Raw genomic sequence first — 17,699 nt, 5'->3', positions numbered from 1 at the left:
AAATTCTGTTACTCTAAAAAAAAAAACTTAAAACCTAACAAAAAATAAATAATTTTCAGGCTTTTACCTGAAAATTAAGGTATGTGTCTGACTGATTTTGTTCAAGTAAAAAAATACTGTTCCTCCAGTAATTTTGACTTTGTGTCATCCACAAAGAGTATTTCTTGTTTGATATCCATTACAGGTTGTGAACGATATACAAGTTTCCTTCCCATCTGCAGCAAAGAAAAAAATGTTAATGTTTCTGTCCATAATTCTATTCTGTTTAATAATATAAAATTACTTTAGTAACACCTGCCATTCCAAAAACAGACTTTAACCATAATCATATATGGTTACAACCACTGGTTTTTTTTTTTCCAACATTAATTTTTTTTTTCATCCTGAGTTTCAAATTCTTTCCCAAAAATATGAAATGCTTCTAAAATTTGCAGGCCATCCTTGTGCAAGGGCCGTTGCTAATCTCTGTATCACTTTTCAATTTTAGCATATGTGCTGCCAAAGTGAGCACAGTTATATAAGTATCGTATCTATTTTGCAGAGACCTCTCTTAACTTCATTTGCCCTCAATATTTGCTGAAGGTCACAAAACTAGTAAATAGTAAACCTAGGACACAAATCCTCAAAACACTTAAGATAATTTTCCTTCAGTTGGTTAAAAAAAAGTAATGAGTGTTGACAAAACACAAACCTTTCTCTTTGGTTTTGATACTGCTCTTTCTAGGGCAATTCTTATTTTTTCTTCCTGGGATCTCTGCTTTTCTCTAATTTTCTCTTCACGCATTCTGTTGTAAGAGGGGAAAAAAAGTTCTTATAACTATAAATTGCTGTAAGAACACTCAGGGGACTGCCAAGAATAATTTCTCTTTTTGTTACATAGGGAGATGTTGCTTTTCATCATTTGGAAAAGCGTCAGATTTACCTTTGACCCAGGTTATAAAAGTATTCCCAGAGAATGAGAGCAGAAAACTAGAAACCCGTGTATTTCTAGGGGTGTGGCTAAGCAAGTTGCGGCATACGTCTAAGGAAACCTTGTACCATAAGAAATGACAAAGATAATCCATCCCCACCCCATCTTTCTGTGCCCCCCCCCCAAAAGGAAGATCTGAAGAGCGAAGAAATAACTAGAACATAAAATACTGGCTATAACTAATTACTGAAGGCAGCAATTTCCCTAATCAATCAACAACTATTTTATTTCACTGAAGTGCTGAGAATACAAAAGACAGCAACACCCCGCTCCCAGGGAGCTTGCATTCAAGATTATAGCCTACCTGGTTATAACATTCGTATATATAGCATACGTGTGTGTGTGTGTGTGTGTGTATCTGTATATACATACACATACATATTTCTTGGCAGCTAGATACAGGTGTTTCAAAACAAAGAGGAAAAATTTCAGGAGTTCAGTCTTTTCAGTTGCATCCAACTGTGACTTCTTTTTGGGGTTTTCTTGGCAAAAGTTTGCCATTTCCTTCTCCAGATCCTCTTACAGATGACGAAACTGAGGCAAACAGGGTTAAGTGCCTTACGCAGGGTGACACAGTAAGTGTCTCAGGCTGGATTTGAATTCGGGTCTTCCTGACTCCAGGGTTGACACTATCTATGGTGCCAGCTAGTTGACCCCTTCAAAAGGAGCTCTAGTTAACAGCACATTTTGTCATCTTGTTAATAGATATTTTTGGTTTGTTTTTTTAAGCCACCTGGGAAAAACAAGTGCCAGTTTATGATTACTTTTATCATGTTTGCCTGGCTTTGTCAGGTTTCTTGGGATTTGATGCTACTGAGGCTCCTGTGACATCACCTCTTTCAGTAATAGGGAGGCTATATTATCTGTTGTCTAATGGGGTCATAGATGGATGTGGTCAAACTGTCAGTGAACTTAAATGGCCAGGAATGGGTGAATTTAATTCAGGTGGTTACTACATATACTGCTGTGGACAAGAATCCCTTAGAAGAAATAGAGCAGCACTCAGCCAATAAAGTGGTGAGAAAAGCACTATTGGGTTATAACCCCAAAAATGACCAAATGGTATCTGTTTGAACCCAAGGCAGACTGGTCAACATCATAGTAATACAAGTCTATGCACCAAGAATGTTGCCAAAGAGGCCAAAGTTGATTAGTTTTATGAAGACTTACAACATCTAGAAATAACACCAATAAAAAGATGTCACAAAGGGAATTGGAATGCTAAAGTAGGAAATCAAAGCATAATTGCAATAGCAGTCAAGTTTGACCTTGGAGTACAAAATGAAGCAGGGCAGAGACTAATGGATTTTGTCAAGATATCTCACTGGTCATAGGAAACACTTTTTTTTTTCATTTTATTTTTTCAATTAAATGTAAAAACAATTTTTAACATTTGTTTTAAAATTTTTGGAAGTCCAAATTCTCTTCCTGTCCGCTCCTCCCTTCTTGAGATGAAATGCAATTTGATATAGATAAATACATTGGCAGTTATGCAAAACATATTTCTATTTAGTCATGTTGTAAAAGAAAACGTAGACCAAAAAAAAAAAATCCATGGAAAAAAAGAATGTAAAAAATAGTATGCTTTGATCTGCATTCAGACTCCCATCAGTTTTTTCTCTGGAGGTGGATAGCATTTTTCATCATAAGTCCTTCATAATTGTCTTGGATCTTTGTATTGCTGAGAATAGCTAAGTCATTCATAGTTGATTATTGTTAAAATATTGCTGTTGCTGTATACAATGTTCTGGTTCTGCTCACTTCACTTGGCATTAGTTCATGTAAGTCCAGGTTTTTCTGAAAGCAACCTACTCATCATTTCTTATAGCAAAGTTGCATTTCATCACAATCATATGCCACAATTTGTTTAGCCATTCTCCAATAGAGGGCATCTCCCCAATTTCCAATTCTTTACCACCATAAAAAGAGCTTCTATAAATATTTTTGTTACAAATAGGTCCTTTTCTTCAGGATCCAGACCTAGTAATGGTATTGCTGAGTCAAAGGGTATGCACAGTTTTATAGCTCTCTGGGCTATAAAATAGTTCCAAATTGCTCTCCAGGATGGTTGGATCAGTTCACAACTCCACCAATAATGCATTAGTATCCCAATTTTTCCACATCCCATTCAGCATTTGTCATTTTCCTTTTCTGCCATGTTAGCCAATCTGGCACGTGGGAGGTGGTACCTCAGAACTGTTTTAATTTTTATTTCTCTAATCAATAGTGATTTAGAGCATTTTTCATATGAATATAGATAGCTTCGATTTCTTCATCAGAAAACTGCCTGTTCATATCCTGTATCAATTGAGGAATGACTTGTATTCTTATAAATTTGATTCAGTTCTCTATAAATTTGAGAAATGATGCCTTTATCAGAGAACTTTGCTGTAAAATATTTCCCCCCCCAGTTTTCTGCTTTCCTTCTAGTCTTGGCTGCATTGGTTTTGTTTGTGCAAAACCTTTCTAATTTCATGTAATCCACATGATCCATTTTATATCCTGTTGATGCTCTCTCTTGTTTGGTCACAAATTCTTCCCTTACCATAGATCTGACAGGTAAATTAGTCTATGCTCCCCGATGTGCTCACAATATCATCCCTTTTGTTTAAATCATGTACCCATTTTGACCTTATCTTGGTATATGGTGTGAGATGTTAGTCTATACCTTGTTTCTGCCAATTGCTTTCCAGTTTTCTCAGCAGTTTTTGTCAAATAGTGACTTCTGGTCCCAAAAGCTGGTATCTTTGCAGCAAATATTCTTTTTCAACAATCCAAAAGGCAACTCTACACATGAGCATCACCAGATGGCCAATATCAAAATCAGATTGATTATATAATTTGCAGCCACAGGTGGAAAAGGTCTGTATGGTCAGTTGAAACAAGACCTGGGAGCTGACTGGCTCAGATCATAAGCTTCTTATTGCAAAATTTAGACTTAAATTATAGAAAATAGGGAAACCCACCAAGCCACATAGGTATGACTTGAATAACATCTCTCATGAATATGAAGCAGCAAGGACAAATAGATTTAAGAGAGAAGAGTGCTTGAAGAACTATGGACAGAAGTTTAAAATATTGTACAGGAGGCAGCAAAAAAAAAAAAAAATTCCAAAGGAAAAAGATGATCAAGAAAGCAAAATGGCTGTCTGATGAGGCTTTACAAATAGCTGAGGAAAGGACAGTGAAAAGTAAAGGAGAAAGGGAAAGATATCCCCAATGGAATGTGGAATTCCAGAAGATAGAGAAGAGATAAAAAGATTTTCTTAAATGATCAAGGCAAAGAAAAAGAAGAAAACAATAGAATGGGAAAGATGAGTTCTCTTCAAGAAAATTAGAGATAACAAGGGAATGTTTTATGAAAAAAATGGGTATGATAAAAGGGAAAAATGCTAGGAATTTAACAGGAGTAGAAGATATTAAGAAGAGGTGGCAAGAGAACACAGAAGAACTATGCAAGAAAGATCTTAACATCACTGATAGCCATGATGGTGTGGTTACTGATCTAGAGCCAGACATTTTGGAAAATAAAGTTAAAAGGGTCTTAGGAAGTATTGCTAAGAACAATAAGGCTAGTGGAGATGACAGAAATCCAGCTGAGCTATTTAAAATCCTAAAAGATGATGTGGTTAAAGTGTTGCACTCAATATGCCGGCAACATTGGAAAACTCAACAGTGGCCTTTGGATTGGAAAAGATCAGTTTGCTTCCCAATCCTAAAGAAGGGCAATGCCAAGGAATGTTCACATTTCTGAACAATTGTGCCCAAAAAAGTTATGCTTAAGATTCTGCAAGTTAGACTTTGGCAAAATGTGAGCCGAGGATTATCAGAACAGGTTGGGTTTTGAAGAGGCAGAGGAACTAGAGGCCAGATTACCAACATTTGCTGGATTATGGAGAAAGCAAGGGAGTTCCATTGACTACATGAAACTTTTGACTGTATGGATCACAACAAAACATGGCAAATGCTCAAAGAGATGGAAGTGTCAGATAATCTTACTTGTCTGCCAAGGAACCTGTGCCAACAAGCAACAGTTAGAACCAAACCCAGAATAACTGATTCTTTTGAGATTGGGAAAGGAATACAACCACAAGGCTGTATATTGTTACCTTATTTTTTTAACTTATATGCAGAGTACATCGTGTGAAATGCCAGGCTGGATGATTCAAAAGCCAGAATTATGGTTGCCCATAGAGATATCAACAATCTCAGATTTGTAGATGATACTGCTCTGTTGGCAGAAAGTGAAGAAGAATTAGGAAGCCTCTTGATGAGGGTGAAAGAGGAGAGTATAAGAGTTGGCTTGAAGCTTAAAAAAAAAACCTAAAATTTTGGCAACTGGTCCCATCACTTCCTGGCAAATAGAGGGAGAAGAAATGGAAGCAGTGTCAGATTTTATATTCTTGGGCTCAGAGATCACTGAAGATGGTGACTGCAGTCATGAAATTAAGAGATGTTTACTCCTTGGAAGGAAGGCTGTGGCAAATCTAGACACAATACTATGAAGCAGAGCTATCATCTTGACAACAAAGGTCTATATAGTCAAAGCTAGAGTTTTTCCAGTAGCAATGTATGCCTATGAGAGTTGGACTATAAGAAAAGCTGAGCACCACAGAGTCAACACTTACCAATTGTGGCGCTACAGAAGACTTTTAAGAGTGCATTGGACAGCAAGGAGATTAAATCAGTCAGCACTTAAATTAATTCAGGCTATTCACTTGAAGGTCAAATATTGAAGCTTAAGTACTTTGGCCGTACTCATTGGAAAAGGCCTTGATGTTGAGAAAGATTGAAGGCAAAAAGAGGATGCAATGAACATGAACTTGGACAGACTCTGGGAGATAGTGGTCCTGGTGTGCTATGGTCCATGGGGTCAACAACAACCACAACATTCTGGAGGTCAGATGCAACAACCAGGTGAAATTGTCAGGTGTTTTTTTTTTTTGCTTTCATTTTTTTTTATTATTTAATATATTTAGTTTTCAGCATTGATTTTCACAAGAGTTTGAATTACAAATTTTCTCCCCATTTCTACCCTCTCCCCCACTCCAAGATGGCGTATATTCTGGTTGCCTTATTCCCCAGTCAGCCCTCCCTTCTGTCACCCTACTCCCCTCCCGTCCCCTTTTCCCTTTCTTTCTTGTAGGGCAAGATAAATTTCTACGCCCCATTGCCTGTGTATCTTATTTCCTAGTTGCATGCAAAAACTTTTTTTGTTGTTGTTTTTGAACATCTGTTTTTAAAACTTGGAGTTCCAAATTCTCTCCCCTCTTCCCTTCCCACCCACCCTCCCTAAGAATTCAAGCAGTTCAACATAGGCCACATGTGGATCATTATGTATAACCCTTCCACAATACTCATGTTATGAAAGACTCACTATATTTTGCTCCTTCCTAACCTATCCCCCTTTATTGAATTTTCTCCCTTGACCCTGTCCCCTTTCGAAAGTGTTTGTTTTTGATTACCTCCACCTCCATCTGCCCTCCCTTCTATCATCCCCCCCTTTTTTTATCTTCTTCCTCCTTTTTTCCTGTGGGGTAAGTTACCCAATTGAGTATGTATGGTATTCCTTCTTCAGGTCAAATCTGATGAGAGCAAGATTCACTCATTCCCCCTCACCTGACTTCTCTTCCCTTCCTACAGAACTGCTTTTTCTTGCCACTTTTATGCGGGATAATTTACCCCATTTTATCTCTCCCTGTCTCCCTCTCTCAATATATTCCTCTCTCATCCCTTAATTTGATTTTATTTCTTTTAGATATCTTCGCTTCATCTTCAACTCACGCTGTGCCCTCTCTCTCTCTTTCTCTCTCTATATATACACATACATATATACATACATACACACTCACATATACATATATATACATAAACCTATATATATATATATATATATGCATATTCCCTTCAGCTACCCTAATACTGAGGTCTCTTGAATCATACACATCATCTTTCCATGTAGGAATGTATACAAAACAGTTCAACTTTAGTAAGTCCCTTGCAATTTCTTTTTCTGGTTCTTTTCCTTGATTACCTTTTCATGCTTCTCTTGATTCTTGTGTTTGAAAGACAGATTTCCTATTCAGCTCTGGTCTTTTTACTGTGAAAGCTTGAAAGTCCTCTATTTTATTGAAAGTCCATCTTTTGCCTTGCCTTTTGCTGGGTAGGTGATTCTTGGTTTTAATCCTAGCTCCATTGACCTCCGGAATATCGTATTCCAAGCCCTTCGATCTCTTAATGTAGAAGCTGCCAGATCTTGGGTTATTCTGATTGTGTTTCCATAATACTCAAATTATTTCTTTTTGGCTGCTTGCAATATTTTCTCCTTGATCTGGGAGCTCTGGAATTTGGCAACAATATTCCTAGGAGATTTCTTTTGGGGATCTATTTGAGGAGGTGATCGGTGGATTCTTTCCATTTCTATTTTGCCCTGTGGCTCTAGAATATCAGGGCAGTTCTCTTTGATAATTTCTTGAAAGATGATATCTAGGCTCTTTTTTTGACCATGGCTTTCAGGTAGTCCAATAATTTTTAAATTCTGTCTCCTGGATCTATTTTCCAGGTCAGTGGTTTTTCCAATGAGATATTTCACATTGTCTTCCATTTTTTCATTCCTTTGGTTCTGTTTTATAATATCTTGATTTCTCATCAAGTCACTAGCTTCCACTTGCTCCAATCTAATTTTTAAGGTAGTATTTTCTTCAGTGGTCTTTTGGACCTCCTTTTTCATTTGGCTAATTCTGCCTTTCAAGGCATTCTTCTCCTCATTGGCTTTTTGGAGCTCTTTTGCCACTTGAGTTAGTCTATTTTTTAAGGTGTTGTTTTCTTTAGTGTATTTTTCAGCATTTTTTGGGGGTCTCCTTTAGCAAGTCATTGACTTGTTTTTCATAGTTTTCTTGCATCCTTCTCATTTCTCTTCCCAATTTTTCCTCTACTTCTCTAACTTGCTTTTCCAAATCCTTTTTGAGCTCTTCCATGGCCTGAGACCAGTTCATGTTTTTCTTGGAGGCTTTTGTTGTAGGCTCTTTGACTTTGTTGACTTCTTCTGGCTGTATGTTTTGGTCTTCTTTGTCACCAAAGTAAGATTCCAAAGTCTGAGACTGAATCTGGGTGCGTTTTCGCTGCCTGGCCATATTCCCAGCCAACTAACTTGACCCTTGAGTTTTTCAGTGGGGTATGACTGCTTGTAGACTAAAGAGTTCTATGTTCCACGCTTGGGGGGATGTGCCAGCTCTGCCACACCAGCACTTCTCCTTCTCCAAGAACCCCCAACCCGGACTGCACTTAGATCTTCAGCAGGCTCTTCACTCCTGCTCTGATCCGACACTTAATTCCTCCCACCAGGTGGGCCTGGGGCCGGAAGCAACTGCAGCTGTAGTTCTGTAGCTGCCCCACCTTGCTGCCCCCTGGGGCGGTAGCCAAACCACGAACTCCTTCCACTCCTGCAGCTTTTCCCACTCTGTTGTCTTTGGTGTTTGTGGGTTGAGAAGTCTGGTAACTGCTGCAGCTCACTGATTCAGGGGGCTGGGGCATGCTCTGCCCGGCTCCTGGTCTGGTTGGTCTGAGCGCAGCCCACGCGAGGCGAGGCTCCCCTCGGCTCCCCTCGGCTCCCCTCCGCTCCCAGCTCCGTGCGGAATAGACCTCACCCAGAGACCATCCAGGCTGCCCTGGGCTGGAGCCCTGCTTCCCTGTGGTATTTTGTGGGTTCTGCAGTTCTAGAATTGGTTCAGAGCCATTTTTTATAGGTTTTTAGAGGGACTCGGCGGGGAGCTCATGCTAGTCCCTGCTTTTCAGCCGCCATCTATAAAGTCAGTTTTAATACTATATCACACTAGTAAAATATGGTAGTCAGGTAAGGCTGTTAATTATTTAGGAAGTGAAGACTTTTGTCACCCACCTATCCAGATCAGAATTTGGAGGAAAAAAATGTTAGCAAGGACTTGCCTGACTACTAAGAGCCGCACTCAAAGCCTGATCCTTTCCCATGGTTTCCCATTATCAGAGCTGAACAAGCCAAAACTGTCTTACATCTCCTTAAATACCCAATACCATGCAAGAGGTGCTTGACATAGTATACATTTTTTACTCCCACCTTAGATTTTTATGGTTCATAGGGTCATAGATTTAGACCTAGAAGAGGCATCTAGAAGTCATCTAGGTCAACCTCCTCATTTTGCAGATGACAAAACTGAGGCCCAGAGAGATTGTCTTGTCCATGGTCAAACAGCTAGTAAATATCAGAGACCAGGTTTGGACCCAGGTTTTCCTGCCTTCAAGGCCAGCATCCTATCCACTCTTCCAGTTATAATCTTGGAAATTCTGCCCAAAAAATATTTGACCAATAAGTTCTTAGATGTGTCAGTATTTGAGGATCTATTATTTCATCATTATATTTCCTTCACTGACACAGTTTGTAGGCCCTTAATGACTTAAGTTTGTTTTGGGAACTGCCATGGCCCCCACTCAGTGGCCAACTTAGTGAAGATTATCTCCAAACTTATGTACGCCAGTCTTTGGGTAGCAGTCATATGGTTCTCATTGAGGGCCAAACTCCCAAACTTTCCAGCTCGGCAGGCCAGTACCTGGCAAATAGTAAATGCTTAATAAATGCCAATTAATTAATTAGAATCTGGGGCAGCTAGGTGGCACAGTGAGTAGAGCACCAGCCCTGGAGTCAGGAGGACCTGAGTTCAAATCCAGCCTCAGACACTTGACATACTTACTTAGCTGTGTGACCTTGGGCAAGTCAATTAACCCCAATTGCCCTGCCTTCCCCCCTCCAAAAAAAAAAAGAATTAAAAAAATTAATTAGAATCTGCCAGAGCTTACACTCTCCAAAACAGAGAGTCACTTCTAAGTGATAATAAGATAAAGGAACAAATCTTTGGTCAAAGAGTGAATTCATAAGCAAAGGATATATATTCTCATTTGGACTTCGAACCTTGCAGCTCTAGCCACCTCTGTGTCTAAACCCTACCAAAAAAATGCAGAATTGAAATAAATAATAAGGCTACTTGTTTTGAATGCAAAAGACATAGACTGTACTTTTGTCTTCTTTCCCTCTGTTTCGCCTTTTCAATGACTTCGATGCTTTCTTTAGGAACAGAATCAATCAGGTCACTCAGCTCCACCAGTCGAGACTCTACTTTGACCAACTTTTGAACTGGGTTGAGGTTGGCCATGTCCCCTTCTCCGATGCAGACCCTGTACACTTGGTTAACTTTCCTGCTTAGGGAATCTATCAGTCTTTCCTAAGTTTGAAAAGAAAGGGGTGACAGAAAGCATAAAGATTCATTGTCAATGAAACGTCATGTTACCAATTAGTAAATACATTTCACATTGCTTGAGCATTTGACTGGCTGCAGAAACCTGTATGTGTTGTCTTCCCCATTGGAATATAAACTCCCTGAGGGCAGGGGCTGCTTTTGTCTTTGTATCCTTAAGGTCTAGCATAGTGTGCGGCACATAGTAGGTGCTTAATCAATGCTTAATTCAATCTGTTGAATTTGATACAATGAAATTTCAGCCCCCAAAAATCTGAGTACCTCCTTAACTCTTGTAGAAATGGACTTTAATCAGTTTCATAATTAAAGACATGTGATTTCTATGGTAACAAGTTGGGTTATTCTCAATCATGGCTTGAAAAGTAGAAAAAGATGACAACATTTGAATAATATTTTGAACAAAAATATTGAACCAAGATGCTCTGATTCCAGAGTTTGAACTTTACTTGATAAAGTTGTTGGGGTAAAGTGGAAAACTTTACTCAGATTTTGGATAATCTCTGATTCCAAAACAAGTTCTCTTTCCAATACATCATGAGAGCCTCCGACTGAAAAAATCTGGAACCATAAGGATTTTTAAAAATAGGGCTTTGAAAGGAAGGTTGGGGAGTAGGAAATTTGGGGTTTATAACCAGAACTATAAGGATTTTTAAAAAGTAATTTTCAGCTCCATTCTACCCATATGGTTGGGGAATCTCAGCTCTCTTCTCTTTCTTCTCTCTTCACACCCTCTCCCTTGGTGACCTCATTCTATGGGTTCAATTCAATTATCATCTGTGTGCAGGTGACTCCCAAATCTATCAAACTAACCTCAATTTTTCCTTTGAATTCCACTTCCGCACCTCTAGCCTTGCTGGATGAGTATTTGCCCGACAACACTCATAGCAAATATGGCCAAAATTAATCATCCTCTCTAAAAAGGACCTTTTGTTCTACTTCCCTATTTCTATTGATAGCACTAAGATCCTCCTATTCATCCAGGTTTGAAGCCTTGGAATCATCTTTGACTTTTTCCTCTCCCTATCTAATTAGTTACCAGTCCTGTCTCTCCGACCAAACTGCCCCCAGCCTATTTGTTGCTTCTCACCCGGACTGTCATAATAAGCTTTCAATTCATGTCCCTGTCTCCAAGCCTCCCTTTCACAGATGTGGAATTTTCTTCATCGGTTAGGTCTAACTGTGTCATTTCTCTGCTGGTGTCCTGTTGCTAACTGTGTAAAGTTCAGTCTTAATCTGGCATTTAATTTAATTGTGGTCTTCCACAAGTTGGCATCATTCTAGCCTTATTTCAGTTTACTTCCCTTCATACACTATTCTAGTCCAACTGAACTCATCTCTATCTCTCTATCTCTAATTCTCTATCTCTATCTCCCATCTCAATGTTTTTGCACAGACCATCCTCCATGGCAGAATACATACTCTTTTCAAAATCCTTATTACCTTCCTTCAAGGCTCAGCTCAGGAGGCACCTTTTCTATAATGCCTCCTCTGACCTCCCCAGCAGAATGTAGCTCCTTGGGGTCAGGGAATATGTCCTTTTTGCTTTAATCTTTGTTTTCCCAGTAGGGAAAGCAGTACTCTACACATAGTAGGCACTTAATATGTGCTTGTTAAAATTAATGAAGGCGATAGGAATCTCTTCCATTTCTACTCTGCTCCTTCTCCTTGAACCAGACTGATGGGTCAATGGGCAGCTTGTAAGTTCAGATTCTATTAAAAATGCCATGGAAAAATTGAGCAACAACACCAATACACTTCCAGAATTATGTCTAGCTAGCAGTATCTGTGGCAATCATCTGCCTTCCTTAACCTAGTCCACACTTCCAAGAGGTGTCTGAGGGCTGTGGTGATATATAGCTTCACTCTTGTGGTATCCTTCATGGAGGGTGGGGTAGGGTCAATCACTTGCCTTCCACTCTATGTAAAACCTCATAAAGATTCCCATAAAAATATTCTCATAAGATTCTCATAAAAATCCAGCAATTTTACAAATACTTTCCTTCAACCACCCCCATAAGATTGTAAGTGAGCAGGGTCTGTTTTGGTCAGTTAGAATTTATTTAAAAACCTTCTTTAACTTTAAAAAGTCTTCTTTAATTTTGTGGACCCAGCACCTAACACAGCACCTGCAAAAGATCAGGGGATTTTAGAACTTCAAGGAACCTCAGAGTTCATCTAATTCATAGCAGATGAGGAAACAGTCCCAGAAAAGTGATATAATTGTCCAAGGTCACACAAGGAGTGAGTGGCTGAGTTAGGATAGGAACCCCAGTCCTCTGCGTCTAAATCCATCCTGGTCACAGTACCACTGATGCCTCCCTTTTATATGTATGTTTTAAATAATACTGATTTGAATTGGAATAGAAAAAATATATCTGTTCAAATGTGACTAGTCGTATGAGGGAAGAAAATCACTTTCCCTTTGACAATTTTATCAAGGAAAGTAACATTGCCTCTAATTAGAGGTCTGAAAACCAAAGCTGCCAGATACAGCCTGATTAAATGCAGAGCTACTGGCCTTTTTGTGTCATGGACCTTTTAGACAGTCTAGTGAAGCCTATGGAATCCTTTTCAGAATAATGTTCTTAAATGCATAAAGTAAAATACATAGGAATATAAAGCAAATCCAATTATATTAAAATACAATTATAATTTTTTTTTAAAAAAAAGGAATAAAGATGGGCCCCATTCCTGGGTTAAAGAGAAATTCAATTTCATAGGAAAAAACTTTCCAACAAAAGTCATTCTTCTAATTACTGTTAGATATTTGAAGAGTACTAATCCATAGGCTTGCATATTTCACACTCATGTAAGTAGACTCTCAAACATGTTACCATCATATATATAATTATAATCAATTCTCTTGTGGCTATCTAGATTACCCATGGAAAACTTTAGAACCAAGATAATTTCCTTTCTCTTTTATCAAAGGTAGATTTGGGGGTTCATTAAACCCCACATCATCATAGGATCATAAACCTATGACCTCATTCCCATAGGGAACTCTCAGAAGAGCTGGAAGCTACTTCAAAGACATTTGGTCCAACCCCCTCATTTTACAGCTGAGGAAACTGAGATCCAGGAAAGTGTTGCTCATGATAACACAGATAGTAAGAGGCAAGAGCTAGGATTTGAAACCAAGTTTTTTGATTCCAAGCTATTATACAAAGCTCTCAAGATTGTGTATACAGTTATCTCTTCCATATCTCAGGTTTTGATATATCACAGGTCAGCATAATAAATGAAATGGGAATTTGGGGGGAGTTTTGTGGAAGCCACAGGTGACATGCGAAGGCCAGCAAAGAACACAAAGCCTATGACCAAATACTCAACCCAAATTGTCCAACAAAGAATTGTAAATAGCCCATAAAAGAAAAAGAAAAAATTCAGACTTCTTCTCTGGTCTGAAGGGATGGGCCAAAACATTTTACCAGGATTTTCCAAAATGCTGGGGCAGAGAGGCAGTGCCATGTCTTAAGCTCCCCCTCCTCCCCCAGCAATGTGGAAGGGATAACTGTATACAGGAATTAGAAGCTAAACCATTACCTGAATTTCTGAATTAAACTCGCCAAAACTAAATAGCCTCGATCTTAATTCCAATTCTGCTGCTTTCTCTTCTTCTCGAGCACAGTTATTCTTAAGCATTTCTTTTTGCTCCAGTAAAGCCTCTATGCTACTATTCCTGTTATAAAAGAAGAAAAAACACAGTGTAGAGTAAATACAGAGCTTTAATAGGGTGGATTCCCAGAACTAGGGGACAAAAATAAAAACTCTCACCTTCTACCTAAAAAAACCAAAGGAAATAACAAGAAGGAACTAACTAGATTAACTAGACATAGAAATTGCTGCACCCTAACATATAGTTCATGAATGGATGGTTGAATTGAGTAAGGTCTCCCAAACTCAGCCAATTAGATAAGAGTGCCTCCCGTATTTCTGAAGCTGTAGTCCATAAAAACACACCTTGTGTGCCATCTACATAGCCATCCATTCACTTTACATGGTGAGGTCCCAATCTTTAATAGGAAGAAATGATAAAAATATCACCACTTGAACCCCACCTTCCTGCCTAGGACTTCTGGTGACCTCGTCTTTTCCCACACAAATCAGAAGCATTGGTAGCAATTGGTGGGTTTGTTTTAAGTATTGGCATGCTCTCCGTCACCACACTCCCAGAAGAAGACATACCTCCCAAGAGGTTATATATAGTGTCTTTACCCTTCATTAGGGAAACCCTGACTACTCTTTTCCCACTAGGACCTTCACTAACCACTAGATGTTTTTCCTTTGTTTTTTTCATTAAAAATACATTTTGATATCTTTAGTCCTTACATCACCTAGATTTGTCCCCTGTATCCATTCCTCTCTGCCAGCCAGAAATACATCTCTTATAAGAAAGAATTTTATTTAAAAAAAAAAATTCAGCAATATCAACACATTGAAAAAAATGACATTATACACAATGTTCCACATCTGTAGATAGCACCCCCATCCCCAGTCTCTGCAAATAACCATTATAATTATTATATGCAGTTTAGGCACAGCGCATAGAGGGAGTGTGATGTGGTCTCTAGAGGCTGGTTTCAGAGCCAAGATGATGAAGTCTTGTAGCCCTGGCTAGGTTACATAACCTCTCAGTGCCCCACATAACTTTATAATACTATAAGTGGAGACAAGGTGCCAGTAACCTGCATTGGCAGAGAAAGCTTTCTCTTCTGGGAGTTCCCTATAGGAATCAAATCATAGGTCCAGTTTCTAACCCTATTAGATTTTTTAAAATAACTCCAAAAAAAAAACCCAAACCAAAAAACAAAAAAAAAAACCCAACCCTAGATAAAAATGAGAAATTTGGGACCAAACTTAGAAATTCCTTCCCTGTGTTAGATGGCTTACACTTTATCTTGTATAACTTTTTCTCTTTTTGATACATCGTCCAGGGTTTCATCAACATCTTGCGAATATTGTACCAAAGTAAGATTCTGTTCTTCCAGCTCGGTGAGGACATGAAGTAACTCTTCTGGCTCTTTGAAGTAAAGCTCTGGTTCCTAACCAATTTTTAAAAGACATGATGTTGTGCATCTCTTTAAAAACCCACCCCATAAAGCACCCACTTAACTTCAGGCTTTTTACAAAAAGCTTAAGATGTCAGTAGGGTGAAGGAACATGGGCCTGGTGATGGGTGATAAAAGAACATGGAGGAAGAAACCAGGGTGGTACAGAGGAGATGTACTGGTCAGGGATGGGGAGTCATGTAAAGAAGAGGCTGGATTCTGAAAGGGTAGTCAAGGTCAGGCAAGAAACTTTCCCAAAGTGGGGGAGTGAGAAAAGGTGAGGAAAAGCAGAGAGAACAACAGGGAGGAGGAAAAAAAGGCAGATATGGAGAGCATCAGTTAATCAATAAGCATTGATTTTGCTGTTGTTACTATTCAGTCATTTTTCAGTTGTGTCTGACTCTTCAAGACCCCATTTGGGGTTTTCTTGGCAGAGATGCCGGGGTGGTTTGCCTTTTCCTTTTCTAACTCATTTTATAGATGAGGAAACTGAGGCAAACAGGGTGAAGTGACTTGCCTAGGGTCACATAGCTACTAAGTATCTGAGGCTGGATTTGAACTCAGGTCTTCCCAGCACTCTATCCACTGTGTCACCTACCTGCCCCTAAGCACTGACTGAGCACCTACCATGTGCCAGGGACTGTGCTAGACTCTGAGAATACAAAACCAAAAATGAAACCGTCTCTAACCTCAAATAATAAAAAAAAAAATAGATAGCATTTAAGCCCTTCACATATCTTATCACATTTAATCCTCACAGCAGCTCTGCAGGGTACATGCTAATTAATATCTCCATTGTATGAATGATGAAAACAGCCTGAGAGTTGTATAGATAGGAAATATCTAAGACAGGATTAGAATTCACGTCTCCCTTACTCTGGGTCCAAAGTGCTATCCACTGCACCACCTGGTTACTCTAGCTTATGTTTTTGGGGGTGGGAGGATTATACGTACATATAAAAATATATACATAACACATACAAGGGAAAAAGGAAAGAGGAAGGAAATAGAGGTGGAATAAAGGAAGGGCAAATAGTGAATACGGAAAGGGATGGAGGAGAAAAGGGTGGAGGAATCTAAGCTTCTTGAGGGCAGGGACTGTTTGGGGTTTTGTCCTTGTATTTCAAATGTAACCACAGTCCCAAAACCCATTGGTCTGGGACTCTCTCCTTATTGATGGAGAACAATGCCCTGCACCTGTGTCAGGGGGTGGAGTGGAGTTGGCAAGAATGAGAGAGAGATAAAGAGGAAGAGAGAGAGAGAGAGAGAGAGAAACAGAGAGAGAGAGAGAGACAGAGAGAGAGACACAGAGACAGAGAGAGAGACAGAGAGAGACAGAGAGACAGAGAGAGAGAAACAGACAGAGAGAGAGAGACAGAGAGAGACAGAGAGAGAGAGAGAGACAGAGAGACAGAGAGAGACAGAGAAAGAGACAGAGAGAGACAGAGAGAGAGACAGGGAGAGAGACAGAGAGAGAGAATTTCCTGCTGGCAGGAATTAAAGTCTCCCTTGGAGAAGGATGGGGAGATAAGAGGCTAAAGATGTCTATTTAACATCCCTTTAAACCACACAACACCCCCATGCTACATGTAGGGACAGCCTTCACAATACCAGTATCTAGCATAGTGCCTTGTACATAGTGGGTACTCAATAGATATCTGTCAATCAAATAAAGGGACCACATGAAAGGGAAAGTAACAAAGAAAAGGGAAAAAGGAAGCTTGGGTTTGAATTCTAGTGGTGCCACTTAATATGGGGTATCCCTAAAGTCTGGACACATAGGAAAATTGATGGTAATGTGGAGTTATTGCATCGAGTTCATGTGAATCTTGCAAAGCACATCAACCTTTGCATCACAAATGATAGAAATCATATTGAAGATGTTATTTGTTAATATTCCAATTAAATAAAATGTGGTTGAAAATTTCATTCATTTCACTTCTTGAAAATATGCAGTTTGCCTATGTGTCCAGACTTTAGGAACAACCTGTATGTGTATGACCTCAAGCAAGTCAATTTATGTTTCTGGGCCTCATTTCCCCATATGTAAGATGAAGAGATTGGACTAGATGACATCTATGGTTCCTTCAAGCCCCAAACCTTTTAATACACTGAGTTTAAGACATAAGGAAAAAAAAGAGAGAGATAAGAAGTCTGGTAAAAAAAAATAGGAAAATAGGGGCTTATGGGAAGAGGAAGCTGGGAAGTGTGTTTCTTAGGCCCTCATATTTTATGGAAAGATCACTTTTCAGTAATCTGTAGTCCTCCTAAAAAATGCATTTCATCTAGGTGTGTCCTGATAACAATGTTATAATTATATGTAAATAGAGGGTGTCTATATAACCTTAAGGAAAGTTTGAGAAGTGTTTGAAATTCCCAAAAGTCAAGATTTTA

General features: G+C 39.1%; 1 protein-coding gene and 1 non-coding gene across 2 annotated transcripts in view; both read right to left on the bottom strand.

Annotated features, from left to right (window-relative positions):
• Window positions 1-101: 101 nt before the first annotated feature.
• Window positions 102-17,699, bottom strand: part of CCDC38 (coiled-coil domain containing 38) — a 61,474-nt gene continuing 43,876 nt past the window's right edge. Inside the window, exons 11-15 of the mRNA XM_036760712.1 lie at window positions 15,148-15,299; window positions 13,801-13,936; window positions 10,016-10,221; window positions 692-785; window positions 102-215 (exon numbers count right to left, since the gene is read on the bottom strand). Of these exons, the coding sequence (XP_036616607.1) occupies window positions 102-215; window positions 692-785; window positions 10,016-10,221; window positions 13,801-13,936; window positions 15,148-15,299 (702 nt within the window). The remainder of the gene's footprint in view (window positions 216-691; window positions 786-10,015; window positions 10,222-13,800; window positions 13,937-15,147; window positions 15,300-17,699) is intronic.
• Window positions 405-511, bottom strand: LOC118852540. Its single transcript, XR_005010609.1, has one exon. It is a non-coding gene; the product is annotated as a U6 spliceosomal RNA (small nuclear RNA).

Source organism: Trichosurus vulpecula, chromosome 5 (genome assembly GCF_011100635.1).
Source record: "Trichosurus vulpecula isolate mTriVul1 chromosome 5, mTriVul1.pri, whole genome shotgun sequence".
Lineage (NCBI taxonomy): Eukaryota > Metazoa > Chordata > Mammalia > Diprotodontia > Phalangeridae > Trichosurus > Trichosurus vulpecula.
This window is presented reverse-complemented; position numbering and strand designations above follow the sequence as displayed.